Below are 21,574 nucleotides of genomic sequence, written 5' to 3'. Positions count from 1 at the left end.
TTTTTTATTTCGATAACACGTAACAATTATTACGTATTTATAATGGTTGACTTATATTAGTGACTATTACAATTGTGTTTTTTTTTCAATTTAATGATACAAGTCACGAAAATGTTTCACTGATTTTGAATCGAATTGAATTTTATTTTAGTTAATGATTTGTCGACTATCGGAAGATTACATTCGCTTCACTATATTTTTTTTTCTTTCATTTTCCCGACGGACGACGAGGCAAGCGTTCGTTCGATCGTTTGGTCACGTCATCTTTTTTATCCGTGTAATGTCTGATTTCTGTGTCCCACATGCTTAGGGGTAACCGAATTAAGAAGAAATCCAAGAATCCCCGCACCAGAAGAAAAGTTCGAGTGATAGCGAACGTAAATGTGAATTAGAAAGTGTGTGAACTATAGTCGCGAGGTGTCTCGTCCGTCCGGTTCGATCTGGTTTTTAGCAGTTCAAACCGCGAGTTGGGCTCCCTTTTCCTCGTTTATTTTTATTTAGAATTTAATTGTGTGTAAAAATTACTTCTAATTTCGTTATTATTTGCAATTTTGGTGGTATATTAGTTAATAAAACCCAAACAAAATGTCTGAGGAATCGTCAGCAGATCGGAATGTCGAAATTTGGAAGATCAAAAAGCTCATAAAAAGCTTGGAAATGGCTAGAGGGTGAGTTTTGTACATATTTATGTGACGCGTGCTGCAAGGTGGTGGTAAAGTCATGCGGTTGCCAACGGGGCTGCGTCATTGTCCTGTGCGACATGCGCCGCCTTGCATGCGCGTATAACCTTTGCAACTTTGCAACACGCGACAGGCAGACAGTACAAAGCAATACACAATGTACAAGTTTGTTAGGCTCATTATTTAATAAAATACTCGAAACATTATTTAAACATCCCGTCTAAACAAACGAAGATCGATATTCTGTGCTAAATTGAATAATTATTTTCGTACGTAGTTCACTGTCGACCTTTCTTGGACATTAAACAAACAATGTATCTAATTATAATAATCACGCAGTTTTCGACCTTCTGTTGTTGACTTTGTAGATAATTTTACTATAATAATAAAGATAGTTAATATTTAGCAATGGCAATTTCTACCATGTTCCATTTTTGAAAAAGAGGATCAAGGCAATTCGTAATTTGAATTTTTAATTTTTGTGGAATGTTAAAATTTCATAGAATGCCTCTTTAACATTATTTAGACCCTTGGTCTGCATATGTCTGCTATGCTTTATACCATGACTATCTTTAGAATGACCTATCTGACTAAACCTGATAAGCAGAAACAAATGTCAGTATTCTGGCACAAAAGAATTCTTTTATAAGTCTAGATTAAAACCTAATATAACATAAGGCAGTCGATGAATAATTACTCCTGAAAACCAATGAATCATGGTTAGTCATACTTAAATTAGAAGGTTATTACACTGTCCAATGTATGGTGTAGTTCAGCCTAACACAAATATAATATCTCAGGACAATTCACACAGTGCCATCTAGTCCCAAGCAAAACATAGTTTGTGTTATGGGTACTAGATGACTAGTATAAATACATAGATACTTTTTTAAATACATATAATGCATTCTGACGAATACAGTTTATACTCATCAACACAAATGTCTGTACAATAAGAGGACTAAACCCATAACAATAAGTAAGGCAGTTGGTTCAATTGCTAGTCTACACAGCCTACTAAATAATCATGGTGAAGAGTAATAATGAAGTCTATTTTTTTTATTGGGTTGTTTGGGCTATTATCAGATATTTGTAGCACCTGTAGCACTGCAACCTACATAGATCTATTGTGCTCTCTCTAGTGAAGTCCATACAATTGTATGTATGCTTGGTTATTACACAACATTTTTTCATAAGTTTTTTGTATATATATTTAAATAGTGTATACCTAACATATTTAATACAGGTTCAATCATAGTATGAACATTTGTACCTATATCACAGTATATGTATATATTTAATTAAATAATTTTCTTACATTCCAGGAATGGCACATCAATGATATCCCTGATAATACCGCCAAAGGATCAGATCTCACGTGTCTCCAAAATGTTGGCCGATGAGTTTGGTACGGCATCAAACATCAAGTCCCGTGTGAACCGTCTTTCTGTGCTCGGTGCAATTACATCTGTACAACATCGGTTGAAATTGTATACTAAAGGTTGGTTGGTCTGAGACCTGAGTTGCAGTAATAATTTAATTATTTTACACATTGATTTTGGAATAAAAAGTATAATTCATCCCATTTAAAATTATTATTCCTGTTGCTAAGTAACAGTTATGCAACTGTGGTGAAAACCAGAATAAATTATATTTGCTGCTATACATCCACTGAATATCTCCATCAATTGTTAGTTATAGCAGGCCTTGTTGCCAGCAATATGCCTTATATAAATATAACAGATTGTACTCCAATTTGTGAAGTTTAGAAAAAAAAATCCTTTTCCACTTTGATTTAAACTCATGACCTTTTAGTCTAGTATTCTAGGTAGTATACTGCAAAGTCACATAAGTTTCTTAAATATTCTTTCCACATAGTACCTCCCAATGGCCTGGTCATCTACTGTGGTACCATCGTCACCGAAGAAGGCAAAGAGAAGAAGGTGAACATAGACTTCGAACCCTTCAAGCCTATCAACACGTCACTCTATCTCTGTGATAACAAATTCCACACGGAGGCCCTGACAGCATTGTTGGCTGATGATAACAAGTTTGGGTTCATTGTGATGGATGGTAATGGAGCCTTGTTTGGTACGCTGCAAGGAAATACTAGAGAGGTTAGTAGAGTTCATATCTTTTTTTTTTATAATGGAAATGGAAACAAGTTATTGGCCCACTGAATGGTTAGTGGTTGTTGCCTTCGCTTCAACTGAGAGAACATAAAGATTAGCTGCTATTTAGCTGATTTAAATCTTAAGATATATTTAGAGCTAGTAAATTCGGCTGCTGAGAATTCTCCGCGTCAGCTTTGCCAACTTTGTCTACCAACCTATTTGCCAAACTTATCCTACGAAAAAAGAAAAATCTTTTTGCTTCATTCTTCATTCATTTATAATTTACGTGAGTACCTTTAAAGTTAACATGTCTACAATAATGTTTCCAGGTGCTTCACAAGTTCACAGTGGATCTGCCAAAGAAGCACGGTCGTGGTGGTCAGTCGGCGTTGCGTTTCGCTCGTCTTCGTATGGAGAAGAGACACAACTACGTGCGTAAAGTGGCTGAGGTGGCCACCCAGCTGTTCATCAGTGCAGACAGACCGAACGTGGCCGGTCTCATCCTGGCTGGTTCTGCCGACTTCAAGACTGAGCTGTCCCAGTCAGATATGTTTGATCCGGTACATGCCACTTGTTATTAACCCTGTTTTACTTCGGCATATATAAAACTATTGCCTGGTTCTCCTGTACATTTTTCTTATGGGTGATTATAGAATAATGCACTTGTTTGCGCTAACGGTTTAAGCTGGAAGGGCACCAGTGGAGGATGATAGAATGAGCATAAGGTTAGGTTAGTTAGGCTATCCTGATAAATTCATCATGTATTTATCACGATGGTTGCCAACTGTATGGAGATCAGTTTATCTGACTGTGTACATTGCTATCATCTTTCTATAGCGTTATATGTGATGTGATAAGATCGCTACTTATTTGTTTTTCTGTACCCTCTAGGTAGTGAGTACAAATGAAATTACTGTACTAAATCAATAAGTTTATTTGATAGTGTGCTATATGGCTTATTAGTAATGCACACTCAATGCGTAACGTCGACTGATTTTACACTGAACTTAAATCTAAGTTCAATGGACTTGTCAACAAATGGAAGGGTGCCGAGTGTTGACAGAAATATTGTTGGTATAGGCACAAATCAATAATAAAGTAAATTTATTATTACTTTATATCGTCTGATTATTATTATTATTATTATTACAGCGACTGCAAGCGAAAATTATCAAGCTGGTGGACGTGTCGTACGGCGGTGAGAACGGTTTCAACCAAGCCATCGAACTGGCGGCTGAGTCACTCCAGAATGTTAAGTTTATACAAGAAAAGAAACTGATTGGCCGATACTTTGATGAGATTTCACAGGTACTTCACTTTTTTAGTAATATTATAAACGCGGAAGTTTGTGAGTATGGATGGATGCATGGACATATGTTTCATATTCTTAACCAAAAACTACTGAATGACTTTTAATCAATCTTTACTGTAATATAGTTTATACATCAGAATAACACATAGGCTATAACTTTCAGGCGAGTGAAACCGCGGGCATAGCTGCTACATTTGAAATGCAGATTTAGTCAAAAAGAAATGGCCATGGTCAAACCTTACTGGTGTTTTATATATATATAAGTCATTAAGTCTTTTTCATATGTGAATCTTTTATTCTGTAATGAATGAATTATATTTTCAAAGATTTGCTTATAAGAGCAAATACTCAAAGCATATGTTTACCTCTCATAAAGAAGTTTATGATGGCCTGAGCCGAGTCTCAAACCCGCTAGTGATGCCCTCAGACTAAAGTCGTATCCATCAAGCAGGAATTGGCTTCATAGTACTTGAGTGGCTCTATAAGTTATCTTGTGGGTGCGAAGTGCCTTCTGCTCTAGCACTTTAGGAAGTGGTACCATCTATTTATAAGTCATTCCAGTCACATAAAAAATCGATGTTTAAGAGTAATAAAAGGAATTCATTCCTTACACAGGACACGGGCAAGTATTGTTTTGGCGTGGACGACACACTCCGCGCGCTGGAGCTGGGCGCGGTCGAGACTCTGATCTGCTGGGAGAACCTTGACATTCAGAGGTGACGCTATTGTCTTTATTTTATGCTAGAGTAGAATTCTGATGTAATCCTCTAACTGGCATGATCCATCTAGGTACAACGTGGTTTAAAAGAGTTTAATGTTTATGCATAATAAGTATAAGGCATATAAATACTATTATTAGGAGGGGATAGGGCAGATGAGAGTTTAGACTCCAGATTAGATATTGTGATTGTGTATATGGAAATATCTTATATACAATAATTACACTCTTATAAGAGTGCATATATTGCGTAAAACAAGTTTTAAACATGACAATAGATATAATGGGCGCCACAATGAATTTATTTTATAACACGATATATTGGTTTCGCTTTATAGGAAAACGCGTTGTAGGAGTATTCCCGTAGAACGCGTTTTTACGACCTCATATAACGCGTTACGAAATTATCACATTTATTTTTCTGGGTAAAGATGGTTTAAATCTAATATTTAGAATAAACTATATTAAGATCGAAATATGTACATTTTATTAAAATAACTAACAAAATTGAACTATGAACATTCTAAATAAATCATGAACTAAAAAAACAAATTATGAACTGTACAAAACAAATAATTATAAATTTCACTGTACAGAAATATAATCTATGAAATCCTAGCGCTATATGGGGGATTGAAATCCGCGTAATATGAAAATGCGTTATAAGAGTACCGTGTTATTATGAGCATTACTGTATTATATGACTAACCATGTATTGGCTACTGTACTGCACACCTGTTGGGACTTGACAACAGGTGTCCTGCAACTTGTTGTGATATAGTACGTGGAAATCAACACGTTTAATAGAAGATTGTGCCAGTGTACGTTTTATTTAACGACACGTATGTCACGCAGTTGTTAATATATATAGTTTATGTAATTAGTGTAAGCTAGAGAAATTCAAGATGTAACAGTTAATATACAAGTTACATCGTACTGTGTGTGTTTACCCTCACCACCGCCCCTGTCAGCACATCACCATTCATACAATTGCTACTGAACTAGAATTACTTTGTTTAATCAGCTACGTTAATTTATTTTTGACGACCTCGATGTAGACCATCATGTGGAAGAAAAAGGTCGCCCATTGTTGTATATTTATGCATATTTATATATTTGTACATAGTGTGTTTTTTTTTCTGTGAGGAGAATAATTTCCATTTAATTTTTAACACTTGTATCTAGTATTTCTGTCAGCAATCAGCGCCCTTCCATTTGTTTACGTCTCCACACAATATAGATTTAAATTCTATGTACAGTCAGTCCACGTTACGACTCCATGTTGAGTGGACGAGTTACTAACTGGAAATGGATGAATGGAAGAAAAAATCATATTACGACGACCATAAATGAATGGCATAACGAAGAAGTAGATGAGGAGGTACCCACGCAGACTAGCTTGTAGAAATTCCATCTTCAGTAAAAGCTGTTGAGATGTTATTTTTTTTAATCTGATTTTATTAAATATTACAGATATGTACTGAAATCACATGCCACCAACCAGGAGACCATCTTGCATTTGACCCCCCAGCAAGAGAAGGACAAATCCCACTTCACGGACAAAGAGGTAGGCACTATGGTTGCACCAAATATTGGATGTCTTTTTTACCGTCCAAAGACAAGGGCAGTTATAGATCATTACCACTACCTGGGTGTTGTATATAGTTTCAGGAATGAAACTCCGGGGTCATTGGATCTTATAGATAGAGGGGTCTTTAATGTAATAGACAATTTACAAGATATGTTATATTAATTACATAACTGTGGGGCAGTGAAATGCAGTAGGTGGGCTATGCAACGCAATGTTATATGATCATACTTATACTGTTTATCTAGCAGCAGAAAGAATTTATTATATGTTTAGAATGTATACACTTACATTGTATATTAATAATAATAAGTTTATTGTGCAAAAAACAGTTACAAAAATGGATTTAACTAAGTTCTTAAATATTATTTAACACAATGCAGTAGTGTTTAAACTAGGACAATCGTGTATCTCAGATACCATTATCCTCTTAAAGGTAGTGTATGCACATACGTATATATAAACACACATATACATATTAATAATGATACATACAACAACATCAATGACATAGAATTACATTACAATACTTATATATATGTTATATTTAACCGCTTTATTTCCGACGGTCGCTGGTTCGATTACTCGCATGGTGCAAACATTCGTATTATGAGAATGATCATTTGTATCGGTATGAGTGTTTTCTATGTATGTATTTACAGCAAAAAATCTAAGTGCCTATATCAGTTGTCTAGTACCCATAACATAGGCTCTGCTTACTGTGGGACTAGAAGTCGCTGTGTTCATTCTCTATGTTTTTTATCCTAATATTATAAATGCGAAAGTAACTCTGTCTGTCTGTCTCGCTTTCACATCAAAACTACTGAAACGATTTAAATGAAATTTGGTAAAGATATCTAGACTCTGAGAAAGGATTAGTCTACTTTTTAATGCGAAAAAAGGGTTGTAAGAGGTTAAAAGTGGGAATGAAAGATTGTAAGGAAGAATCGTCATTTTTGAAGCAAAAGGTTGAAACTTATTTTTGAGGCTGTTAATTGAATATGAATAAATATGATTGATATTCAAAGTTAGTAAAAATATTACCCTTAAGGGGGTAATATAAAATAGTGGATGAAAGTTTCTACATCAGAATAACACATAGGCTATAATTTAAAAAGATATTATGTAAATTGGGCGATATATAATGATAAGTGTGATGCAGACGAAGTCGCGCGGGTCAGCTAGTTTATTTATATAAATTCCTCATCGGCCGACACTCAGCTACTTCTAAAAACTAAAAAAATATTACAGAGCGGGGTAGAACTGGAGTTGGTGGAGTGTCAGCCGCTGCTGGAGTGGCTCGCAAACAACTACAAGTCCTTCGGCGCCACCCTCGAGATCATCACCGACAAGAGCCAGGCGGGGAGTCAGTTCGTGCGCGGGTTTGGTGGCATTGGCGGTAATTACACACAAGTGTTCTTTTTTTTTTTTTTTTTTTTTATTAGGCTATTTGGGCTCTTGTCAGGTGCTTGAACCTGTAGCACTCCGACCTATATAGATCTATTGTGTTCGCTCTTTTTCAGAGTTCCCTATCTAGACCTATCAGGGACAAGAATTCTAGTGAAACACAACTTGTGTATACCTGTAGGCGTTTAATACAGCACAGTGCAATGACACAGGTGTATAAAACAAATGTATATATTGTTACGTTATATATGTAACTTCTACTTTATATATATATAAACCAATATATAAGACTGCCAGTGTGTCTAATTGTAGGTCTAATAATTTTAAGGATTATTATGTTAGTGTAATTGTTAAGAACAGGTTAGTCTTTAATGGTGTACCAAACTGAAAGCCAATGATAGCATTAATTAAACAATTGTTACACAACACATTAATTAAAATAAATGATATAACACATTAAGGTTTAGGAAGGGGTTTAAGAAAACATAACAAGTGTTAGTCACATTTTAAAATAATATCCACATTTCAAACAAGAACTTTCGAGTTCTTTAATAGACAGCCTCGGTGGTCGCTTTACTATCCGATCGTCGCGGGTTCGATTCCTCGCACGGTACAAACATTTGTATTCATGAGTATGATTGTTTGTATCGGTATAGGTGTTTTCTATATATAATATGTATTTATAACAAAAATAAATGTATCCATGTATTTATATCAGTTGTCTAGTACCCATAACACAAGCTCTGCTTAGCTTGGGACTAGATGGCGCTGTGTGAATTGCCCTGAGATATTATTATATTATTATTATTATAATAAAGTTTGTGTTTGATATGTAGACTTGGTACAGAAAATACGTAGTTTGTATGAAAACTAAACCTTCCACTTCTAAATTACTTGCCTCAACACTTGTCTTGGATGTTATAATACCTATTTGTTGATGGCAACACTAATTGCGAACTTTCTATTTTATTAATGTATTAATAATATATTTACTTGTCGCTTTACTAAATGCTTTACTTATATGTATATTCTCTTCTTTTCCTGCTGCTTGGACAACGTTGGATACACAATAAACGATGTAACTTTATACATTAATTAGGCATACTGCGGTACAAAGTGGATTTCCAATCTCTACAGCTCGACGAACCTCTCGACGACGTGGACCTCGACGACTATTAAAAAAAAAAACAAAAATAAAAAAAAATGGAACTTAGGGAACTCGAAACACGAAATTAAAAGATTTTAGAACACGCCATTAAACATAAACATAAAATACGATTCGTTAGTGTTAAGAGAGCTTGCATGGTTTTTTAGACTGAATTGTGTTCGGCCGCGGCACACGGGCGTTTTGAACGCGGCAGTTGGAATGCTAAACTAACATGGTTTACTGTAAAATTTAATGTTTAATCTCATTCATATCATATTCAGATAATAATGTATAATGAATTAAATATTTTAATATATTAAACTGCTTTCTAAATAAACTCCTAAATATATTCTTTATTAAATAACTATAATATTCCACCTATCTTCTCTGAGATTCACGAGAGACACATAACTTATGATTATAAATATTTAAAGGACTTACAATATATTTCATAATATATACTATCAAACTAGGAATTTTTAATTTTCAAAAAAAATGTTTGTATTTTATGAAAAATTTATATATTATGAAATGTACTCAAAATAAAATTACTCGTCTAATATATAAGATATTCTAATATATACATGGAAAATGTATTATTAACATCATTCCTATTAATGGGGCATTCTAACAAAAATATCTGAATTCTTTTAGTCGTTATTACATAGTTTATAAGTTGAAATGAAGACTTACAATAATCCGCGTTGTACCCGCCCGTTTGCCGCGAGCCATTGCTGTAATGAATTTCTTGCCTATATTATTTCGGAGTTGTGTAGTTATCTAGATTTCCAGTTATTTTTGATAAATCCCTTAGCGCTTATCTCCCCTATTATGATTGCTTGATACTTTTGTAAACGCCGCCTCGACGACGGTACTAAAATGACGTGGGCATTACGCATACTCGTATATGAATGAAGCCTTCACTCATACATCAGTCAACTAGTGCCTTACCGTTCTGTTAGAGTAGTATTTTATTTTAAGATGGCAACCTTTTTATATTTCTGCCTACGTGTAAACGTGTGTGGTAGAAAAAGCAACAAAAGAAAGGATATAAGATACAAAAGCACGCTAGATTTTATTTGTGTAGTAACTTATAATTGAGGAATGATATTACAATTTAAAGTAATACTTAAAGGTCAATAAAGCTTATTATAATAGAAATGTACGTACTTACGTAATATGTTGGAAAGAGTTTTATAAATTGTTAAATGAAGGAAATAGGTCTGTACAACATCTCCAATTCTCCTGGTGATCCCACGTGTAGCCATTCACGAGGACTAAGGTATAATATCTATACCTTTTAGTTTCACTAATATATCTCATCATTTAAACAGCAAAATAATATGACAACGGAAGTAGATAGTCTTGTTTCACAGTAATATACATTTATAGAGTCAGAGATATTGCCAGTTGTCAAATTATACATAAATATGACAAACAAAAGCATGTTCATTTGTTATTATTAAAGGTGCGGTGATACCTTAGTACTCCAGAATGGTAACGCATGAGTGGCACCACGGGTGTCACGTGATAACGTGATATCCGTCGTGCCATTCGTGTATATAGGCGACGGCTATCACTTATCAGATGGGCCGTCAGTTGATTGCTATTTCAGTTACAATAAAAAGAAATAGTGGGAAAACATTGACGTCATATGGTCCGGCCTCCATCAAAGGCGGAGCCGCCAATTAATGATAGGAAGGGGACATAGGCAAGTTTGTTAGTGTAAATTTGTGGCTGAAAGCCACAATGCTAACAATCTAACAATCCCAACATATCACGATATTCTTATCTCTGATCTCTTAATTCTGATATAACATACACAATAAATCAAACCCTAAATTTTAAGTAAATCCTATCACAATACATAAATGAAAAACGCGTCCAAAACGATTAGACCACTTTCTGGTATCTTTATTTGTAATCGTGATAATGATAACGGTTTTTGTTGGCGGACACCAGTCGAGCATGGTGAGTTAACCCATCGTGGCCAATTCAACTGGAATTAACCTCAATGGTTTCCAGGACGGGCCACGTTCAGAAGTTGAACTGTCATGCTAGCAATGGGATAAACAGTCCACATTACTAGAAATGCCCTTCCTCCCCTCTTCTCTTTTGAGATAACACACAGTAGTTTTTTTGCAATGATACAAATTAATGGACGATGTAGGGACATCTTCTATATACAGACAGCGATAAGGTACATTTTTAATATAAATATATATGTACAGGTGACGTCAATGTTAGTCCGCACTCAATACTATTGTAAGTTATATTGTGACTAATACCTGGCAAGTGAGAGCAATAAGTTGAGAAACTTTTATAGAAACGGCATGAACGGTATGGTAGCGCTTAATATAACAAGCAAACAAATGATTTTAATATATATATATATAAGACTGTGAAAATTTGTCGCTCGTGCGACGCCGCTGTGACTCGACACATCGCTCGATTAATAATGCATTAACTCAGAAATTAAATATTGCAAAATCGACTTTAAATTTTTACGTTTTAAAGCTGATTTTACCGTGAAGATTTTATGAGTTATTGCATTCTGTTATTAATAGGGCGACATGCTGAGTGCCCACGTCGCCAGTGTCCCTAATCTACCAGTAAATGCCTTCAGCAACAATAAGGGGCTGTCCTGAATTAAAGTGTTCAAAACAGCTGTTTTATTTTTTGTTTTTTTTTTCTTCAAGGAATAGTTATAAAGTTTTATAAGTCTATTTCATGTGTGTTTTGTCGCTACAGTCTTTAATCTGTGGTAATGATCGATCTCGCAATTCCTAGATATAAAAAATAAAATATCAAATTACATATTTTTCTTCTCTGGTACACGCAAATTTGGAAAATTGCGAAAATATAAAGCAGAAAAATATCATGTATAGACAATTGGCTAATCATATATTCTCGATCCATGTCCTGATCCTTCTACTACGTCTGCAATCCTCATTTTTAATATTTTTTAATCAAAAAGAGATTATTTTTAACATTTTAATTCAGGACATCTCCTTAAGTAACTAGAATAAACATATAGATACGTTTGAATAGTCACGCTAAACACCATTATACATAACGACCGGTCCAGAAATATACGATCGGGCTGTTGAATGAAATACTAATTCGTAATCACATAATGCCGATGACAATGTAATTTATTTAATGAACGCTTACAAACTGCGAATTCAAATAACCAACATGGCAAATTTGCCAGGAATTGATTGAGAGTACCATTCAATCAGTGGGTGGAAATCATGAGGGTCTTAGCCTTAGCGGTGTTCTCAGACTAAAGTCGTATCCGTCAGCCAAGAATTGGTATTCAGCCGCTCTATAAGTCCTCTGTAAGGGTTTGGAGTGCTATCTACAGTCGGTCCCTATCGTTCGGTGAAGTTGTAAAGGCTAGCTGCAGCATTAAACTAGTCGGAAAAAAATAGGGTTGGTATCGGAAACTTTTCCACCGAAGTGAATCATTATTGAAACCGAAAATTCGGTCGTACGCTCAAAACCAAATCTAAAGTTACTTACTCTGATACGATATTGAAATCTTCAAGAAAAGATCTTATTCCACCTTTGTATTTGCTATTAGTATACGCGTATATTTAAACAATTCAAGAATTTATGTGAGAGTGGTGCGTTTGGTTGTGGACTTACCTTCCTAGCTTTATTGGAGGAGAAATATATTTGCAAGATCACATGAAGTAGAGAGGCTTAACAGCTTAATGTGAAAATAATACAAAAAAAATTACGCTCCTACTAAAAACATCTGCAACCCGACTGTTATGGTAATCTATTTATTTTTAAATTAGAACATATGAGGAAGACAATATATTTCATTAATTGATAATGTTTATTAGACTTTTTAATAAGGGGCGTTAACGGCAGCAAACAGTTCCTAAGACCCGAGTACGTACTTAAATATTTGTATGTATATTTCTGGACCGGCGACATATATACACACGGTCGGTCATACCATTATATTTACACTTGGAGAAGCATACATTACGGTTGATGACGCTGGACCTGTGTTAGTTCAGAGTAATACTATTTACGAAGTGGAAACTTGTGCATTGGCTTAGAAAATAGGTCTGACGGGAGTTATTTCTTTAGCATATCAAATCAAAATCTTTATTCATATATGTCTATTACAGACACTTTAACGTAAGTCGCATAGAATTCCCCTGGTGTTGTCCCCTTTACTCGGGTAATTATTTATCATGCATATGCCGCAAGCTTGCTTGCTTCCTATGCTATAAAACAAAAATAAAGCAATCTATAATGACTCAAATTTACTGTCAGTTCGGAATATACGAGCCGAAAAGAACTGACATGAAATTCAGCTCTTTACTCTTTTCCAATGTTATTGAACAGCATTATAATAAAAAAGATATTATGAGTTGTTTCAGTAAATGAAACAATAAATATAATATATAAAGTAACATATATAAAAAAAAATATTATAAAAGATTCTATGAATTTGTAAAAACAATCGTGGTATATATGAATATTATTGTAAACTTTGTCAAAACATAGATTTAAAGGGTACTTGTTGTGTAATATGGAACTGTACGTCTATAGTTAGTAGTTATAGTTATATATATATTATATTAATGGAAACGTAGTTGTGGATAGTGATAAATTTAATACAATAGCAATAAACAATGAAAAGAACGTAGAATTAGAAGAAAGTAAAAAATATATATATTTTCTTATATACTTAATAGATTAGATGAAAACGTTGATCATATAAAATAGGTAACTTGCGCAAATAAATAAATAACATGTGACAGCGCCATCTAGTTCAAAAATGAGAGAAGTTTGTACTATAGGTACTAGACAACTGATGAGTATATTGTTAATATAGTTTGTCGGGTCTTAACATGAACAATTTAATGGTAAATATAGTATTTACCACGTGTCGACTAATGGTCGAGGGTAATTTAACGTCCTTAATTACGAAGCTGTAAACGGAGTTAATATTGCAATGGTTTGTGTTGAGAACTGAGTAATTATATTATAGTTATACTATTACTAGCAGACATGGTCATGCCCGGAAAAGCAACGCCACAATCGGGTTCAATTATGTTCTGGAACCATCCAGCAACCTGATGCCTAATTGCCTACAAAATTTGACCAAATCGGTCCAGCCGTTTAGCAAGAAAATATTATAGTTGTTACCTAACTAGTATGAAAGTACTAGATACAGTTTGAATTTTTTATGAATGATAAAGGAACGATGCTCACGCCCGACCTAACGGTATTCGCTGGCGGGGCTTTAATAGTAGGTGCTAAATGATTGAATAAATGAAATAGTCAAGATTAACCAAGAATTATTCATGACGGTTACGACCAGACGGTCGAAGGAGTGCTGAAGGATGGTTGAAGGAGTTTGCCCTGACATGATATAGGGGATTGTTATTAAAGGAGCCTGAAACTCCCGTTATTAACAATTCTATCCCCCCCAGTAGCATTAGACCTATGCTTCTAAAAACAAATGTACAAACAAAATTAAAAATGTGTACTGAACTAAAAGTTACTACTAAAACTGAATATAAACGACTGCAATAGTCATAAATAAATACTTTTTTTATACATAAATAATATATAGTATATAGAGAAAATAATATATATATACACAGAATAAAATAAATATGTATACAAATATTTAAATATAACTGCACTACCAGAACCGTCAGACCATCGAGGTAGCCAAGGTTTTGTTCATACTTATTATATTTCTATGCAACGGTTATACACCAAAATGGGCACTGGCTGCAAAGTTTCCACTCTGTATATAATGTAATCCTCTGGTTTTAGATTGCGCGAGATAGTGCTTGACTCTGCATTGCATATATATATATAAATTTATTAAAATTATATAAATTTATTGTCAAGTTTCAGGTATTAAGGTCGACTTTATTTTCGTAACTAAAATTGTTTGCGAAAGTATATATTGATATGAATCCTTTATGAATTATATATTCCTTTGTTGATAAAAACAACTAAGCTTCTACAATCGAAGAAACCGTTACCACTTCTATTTACATGTATATTTAGTTACATTATTGGGCCAAAAATGCCTTTAAAAATTTTTCACACTTTGCCATCTAGTCTCAAACCCATCAGGGCCTGTATAGTGAGTAACCATCGGACAAATATATTCCTTTTGAAAAGAAATACAAAAAATATGGTTTTAAAAATGAGCTAGACTCAAATTAGACTTTCACATTGTGACAACGACCTATTTTTAATAACGTTTCAACGTTTCTATAAATAATTTTAAATGCAGAGTCGCCGCGTATCTCATATATATTTATTCTTTGCAAAACATATAGATATTATTATATGATATTAGAGACTTTTAGTTATATTTATTAGAGAGTCACTGGAATATTTAAATCTGCACGCAGATGTGACGTTTAGAACATATTTTAACGAAATAGAAAAAAAATATTTATTTGTAAACACCGCCGGTGCGTAAACGGGCAATTTTTTTAGACGGTAGGATATTTTTAACGGAACAATTATTATTCTAATTACAATGTTTGAAGAGGAAATAATTTTAAGGTTATATAATGGTTTGTAATGAGGGTGCAATGAAAATGTATGCTTTTCTGATATTATATGAAAAGAAAAAAAAAATTTTGCAAATAAACGAATGTTATCATTTAAAATTACATCGCTGCATAAAATTGGAAAATGAAACCAACGTCATAACCATAAACGTCATTTTAAGGGAACCATTGATATCTACCGTTTTAAATTTGACGCGGTCATTATTTATACGTACAATTAGTAAAAATCATTAGCAAATATATCGGGAAGTCAATAAAAATAAAACGTGGTGAGAACCCGTCATTTTACTAATTATATTATTGATATCGCCTTGGCATAAATTTTCTTTTTTGATGTGGCCGTGTAATATAATATACCTTTTATACTTACTATGATAATATAACATTTAATAAAATAACTCTGGACAAATAAGCGCCATCTAGTCCCTGATTGACACTACTGACTACACTGCTAGAGACATTAAAATACATACATAATATACTTAAAGAACTTCCAGACCCAATAAACATAATAGTTTTTTTTAACTTTATTTATATGGTTAACCGGATCTTAACATTGACAGAGGATATGACATGTTATTTACTTAATCACCGCCCACTAATCTCTGTCTGCCCTATGGTCGACTACGAGAAAATGCCTTATGGTGTTAAATCTGCATCTACAAATCACCATCTACACCTTTATTTTTGTATTTGTGCATTAAATTCAATTAAATTCCTCGACGAGAAATAAGGTTACGTCAGATGATTCTTTTGCCTTGCGATATTTGACAGATGGTTTATCCAAGTGAGTACATTTGAAAGTGTGTTGTTTTATATCAAACGTCATGAACACTTACATTACATAAAAAATCCTGCAAAACATTGACGTGTTTTAACACTTAATAAGTATATTACGATACAAGTGCTTTATGATGGTTATAACACACGAGGCGGAATTTCAGTTTCAGCCCGTATGTAAGGCGAAGGCGTAATAGAGCCGAATGTGTTAAATACGCATGTTTATCGTACGACGTTTTTCAACACATTTGATTTTAAATAAACTCAACCATAAAACTGTGACGCACGCAGCTGCTTTCCCGCCGTTTTAGTTTTTTAAAATGCGCTGTCTAATGGCCGCCCCGCTCATCGGTCAGTTCAAAATTTGATAAAAAAACATAGCATATTATGGAATATAACTTCACTATTAAGCTGCTTTATATATCTGTGAAATTGGATGCACTTTACGAGCAAGTGTGTTGAAAAATACATTATACCATTCTTTAATACCGATTTGACTTTTGGAACATAATTCCATTTTCAAAGTTGTCCAATTATTTGATTTCTGGTGTAGTTTGAGTTCGACAAAATATTTGTTACAGTTTCAATTTGGAATTCTACTTAATTTATTGTAATTATTTATGTATCTAGTATAAAACATTCAACACACATCTTTTGTACTTTGTTTTGTATGTATTAACACAACCTAATACAGTGGGTTCTTGTTTTTGTTAATAAAGTCCGCTGGTGGATTACAGTCGCTCCATAACTTCGAAGAATCATCACTAACTACACTACAATTTGTTATCAACTCTGTGATTTATAACTATAAAAACAAAAAATAAAACATCTACACATTCTCATTTACCACCAAAATAATGAAATTCTCATTTGTATTTGTTATTTTTTTATTATTTGAATACTTACTAATAATATGTTTTATATATGGTTGTTTTCCTATGCTTGCTCTGGATTATGGTAATTATTATTATTAACTATGATTGACTTAGTATATTAAGTAGTAATGTCTGTGTGAATTGACTGAAAATCTCCCTCAGATAATAAGTGTATGGCAGTACCCTTCACTTCTCAATTGCGGCCCATAATCAATAATAATGACATTCCTGAACAATTCACACAACTCCATCTAGTCCCAAGCTAATCAGAACTTGGTTATGAGTACTATACTACTGTACTATATAAATACTTCAATACATTTTTTTAATACATACTTAATATACATAGAAAAGACCCACAACAAGAATTTACATTACTCTCATAAATAATAATGTTTGTACCGTGCGAGGAATCGAACCTGTGACTATTGGAAGTAAAGCGTTAAATAAACCACTACACCACTGAGGTTGAAATAATAAATGATAGAAAAGGTGATATGCTGTTTTAGACATTTAATATAACAGTGCGCATTGCTGGAAGTGAAATATGAAAATAAAATAGTAAAAGAATCTCTTCTAACGTGGATAAAGGAATATATAAAATTGCCGGTGAATTCAATTATAGGTAACAGGTTAGACAATTTGAATTGAATTTTGCACGTGTTTAGAATTTTTTAATTAGACTTGTTTTTTTTTTATACAATTGGAACGGAAAAGCAGTATGGACAGTCAGGATCCTAAAATGGAAGTGCTCCAACTGGCCACTATGATTTTGGAATTCGAAATGTTACATTATTGTGAGAAGAGTAATAAAAAGCTTACATCTTTATTTGCTAAATTATGTTGTTTTGGTTATGCATTTTATACGACACATTTTTTTATTTCATGAGGCAGTAGTATTTATTTTTATCACATGGGAGTGTTAGTTTAGTTATTTAGTTGAGTGATTTCAGTTGTTTCAAAATAAATTTTCACATAAACAGTAATATTCATATTTAAATATTTAAATTCTATTGACATTTTGGGAAAATATTGTGTGTGTAATATACGTACATATTGACAAAATAATCTGTCTAAATTTGCATGCCTAAACTAGTTTAATTGTATGTTTTGAGCATAATATTGTTTCATTTCACTTTTGTTTGTAGAAATAATGTTTATTAAAATAAACTCAAATTTAACCAAGTTTTAATCTTGATCACTTGGTTGCTGTTAGATCTGATAGATCAAATTGTAATTTACATGTTATACTTCATTTCAGGTCTTCTCCGTTACAAAGTAGACTTCCAATCGATGCAGTTGGACGATGAAGAAATCGACAATCTATACGACGTAGATGATTATTAGACGAAACGATCGCGGAGTCCAGAGTCTCACCGGGTGCCGAGTCTCGTCACCATCTGAGCGTCTGAGCCTCGTTGGGACTCCAACCGTGTCGGGACCTTAGCCTTATCGAGACCACGGCCTCGTTGGGACCCCAGCCCCGTCGGGGCCCTAGCCTCATCGCGGCCACGGCTTCGTTGGGATCTCAGCCTCATCGGGGCTCTGACCTCTGGGACTACAGCCTCGTCGAGACTCCAGCCTCGTTGAGACTCCAGCCTCGTTGGGATCTCAGCCTCATCAAGACCCTAGCCTCGTTGGGACCTCAGCCTCATTGAGGCCCTAGCCTCGTTGAGGCTTAAGGCTCGTCGGAGGGGCCTCGTTTTATACCGTGTAAGACTGCTTAATTAAACAACTTTGGAAACTAATACTATACTCGAAATTTAAGTAATTTAAAAAAAATGTTTGAAATACTAGACTGCGGATTTGTCAGTGTGTAGTTAACCGATATGTAGGTTTAATTAGAAAACTAATGTTTTTTTATATAATATCTGGTTATTGGCTGTATGGTATGATAATTTAAAAACAGATTGTGTGTTTGTACAACATTATCCGTAGTCGATGTATTTTATAGAATAATAACAAAATAAACTAAGAATAGTTAGAAGAAATTGGATATTGTAAGAAACTCAATTAGGATGTTTAATCGTACTAACTATTACGTGTTTCAGACGTATCCTGTTGTCAATTGTATTAATATTGTTATAGTTTTGTATCGATTTCCAAATGTGAAATTATAAATGTCTAGTTGGCGCCTGCACGTGTTATTATAAAATTGTATATAGTTAACGTAAGTTACAAAAATATGCTCAATTGTAGAAGTTGAGTGTTTATGAATTCTAAATATTTGTATGTGGTGGATTTAAGAAGAATCCGTTTGTTATGACATCGCTCAGAAGTGACGAGCTCACATGTTTGTTTCAATATCGGTGGTCAAGCGGTTTAGCACTCCGCTCTACATCCGATGGTCGCGGGTTCGATTCCTTGCACGGTCTAATCATTTGGATGTGTGTTTGTATTGGTCTGGTTGTTTTTTTATATACGAGTATATTATGTGTATATTTACAAAAAATATAAATATCAGTTGTCTGGTACCTTTAATAGAAGATCCGCTTAGATTGGGACTAGATGGCGCTGTGTGTTTTTTACTCAGTCTTCTGCATTGGAGGGTATACGCCTATCGTCCAGTGAAATTATGACGGCCAGCTGCGACAACAGCATTAGTAGTCCGAAAAAAAAGTACCTAAAAAAACCTGTATTCAAGGTTAAATGGTAAAATATGGGAGTAAATTACTCAGACATGGCAATAATTACAACTGGTGATGACGTGATGACATGATATCTGTGATAGGTGATAGTTGTCACCATCAAGTGTCCACCTGATTGTTTGCTACTCGGGTACCAAAATAAAAGTATTCCATTGTCAATACGCGCCTTGCCATAATGAACGGATTCCTCTGTAAGTGTAGATACAAAATCGAACGCGTTATATTAAAGGCAGCCACCAGCGGTCACGGTATAAAACAATGCCACAACGATTGCATTGATCTCTGTGTCGTATTGTTATGAATGGATTAGAATAAGACATGTTTGGTAATGGAGCTGACTTTAAGTGCGTTATAAAAAACTAGCTGACCTGCGCAACTTCGTCTGCGTATCATTTTACAATATTTTTCATTGCAGCTCCCCTCCTATTGGTCGTAGCGTAATGTTATATAGCTGAAAGCCTTCCTCGATAAATGGACTATCCAACCCAAAGAAATTTTCAATTCGAACCAATAGTTTCTGATATTAGTGCGTTCAGACAAACAACCTCTTCTGTTTGTCGTTCTTGTTATTATAAATAATTTATTTTATTTAATTCAGGCTACATGGCCCATCATAAATACCTTATAGACTAATATGCATAGGAAATAATAATAAAATATTAATTCAAATTGGATCTATGGTCACAGCACCGACGACGGAAATCTGCCACGGTAGACCACACCTTTGGGCCAGTAGTCCTCCGCGTCACTCTTATGGCCAGGTTACTTTTGGTCCGGATATAGACGACGATGTCGTGTTCCTACAATGTCTTGGATTATTGCAATAGGTTATTCAATAGGTAAATAGAACCTTCAAGAAGCTAGAAGAATTACTAACGATTCCCTTACCTGAGGCTGGTCAGCTGGGATTTACAGACATGAAAATATTATTATTATTATTGATACATGTTTTTCAGGATTCACAATTGTTAGTAATGTATCCTGAAAAGAGATTAAGTTTGCACTTAGTTTAAATATAAAGCACTTGTTACTATAGCTTCAATGTTACGCGACACAGTCTTCAATGTGGTCCATACGATGTTAATATCTTAACACTATGCAAACAATTATTATGTATTTAGTTTACGATTATATTAATTTAATTATAAAGGTTGCAACGGCCAATTTACAGGGTTCTGTAGCGAATTGCAAATACTTCAATTTTATACAAAATTATAATATTTTACGTATTAACTCTGTATTGTACACAGATAAAAAAGAATAAGAAAATTTATGTTAAATTTATGTCTTATAGACATGCGACAGACAGAACATAGCAATCTTTTTCAAGAAGGCTATATTAAAGTTTCTTAAGAGTCGGCAACGTGCTCGTGTCTCCCCTGCTTGAGTATACTGTGGACTACCGCAGTCTATGTACGGTAGTAGTCCATAGGCTACGGTAACCGTTTACCATCGGATGGGCCGTATGCTTGTTTGCCACCATCGTAGTATAAAAAAGACAATCTGCGTATATTTCTGTATTAATTGATATGGAATTTTAAATATATCTATCATAAATCTTTGTCTTCTTGGAAGATATCATTACATAGTATAAAATAATTTGCTGTCGCTCTCTGTCCGTCCTTATGTATGATCCATATTTAATAGATAGAGTAATTCAAGAGGAACGTTTATATGTATAATACATGTACACCCGGTAGCTAGTTATAAATAGTTACTTCTTTTCTATTGAA

General features: G+C 34.1%; 1 protein-coding gene across 2 annotated transcripts; it reads left to right on the top strand.

Annotated features, from left to right (window-relative positions):
* Positions 1-223: 223 nt before the first annotated feature.
* LOC131855079 (eukaryotic peptide chain release factor subunit 1) lies at positions 224-18,770 on the top strand. Of its 2 annotated transcripts, none has more exons than XM_059206292.1 (9): positions 224-668; positions 2,006-2,181; positions 2,559-2,797; positions 3,124-3,354; positions 3,947-4,102; positions 4,722-4,822; positions 6,298-6,391; positions 7,664-7,811; positions 18,455-18,770. In XM_059206292.1, the coding sequence occupies exons 1-9, from the start codon at positions 586-588 to the stop codon at positions 18,538-18,540; spliced, it is 1,314 nt and encodes a 437-aa protein (XP_059062275.1). In that variant the 5' UTR covers positions 224-585; the 3' UTR covers positions 18,541-18,770. The 2 variants fall into 2 exon arrangements, with proteins under 2 accessions (XP_059062275.1, XP_059062276.1); XM_059206293.1 differs by lacking the exon at positions 18,455-18,770 and adding an exon at positions 8,919-9,118.
* Positions 18,771-21,574: the final 2,804 nt, after the last annotated feature.

This window comes from Achroia grisella, unplaced genomic scaffold, assembly GCF_030625045.1.
Source record: "Achroia grisella isolate CSIRO2021 unplaced genomic scaffold, CSIRO_AGI_Agris_v1 utg1296, whole genome shotgun sequence".
NCBI lineage: Eukaryota > Metazoa > Arthropoda > Insecta > Lepidoptera > Pyralidae > Achroia > Achroia grisella.
The sequence above is the reverse complement of the archived record's forward strand: the minus strand, read 5'-3'. Positions and strand labels throughout refer to the sequence as shown.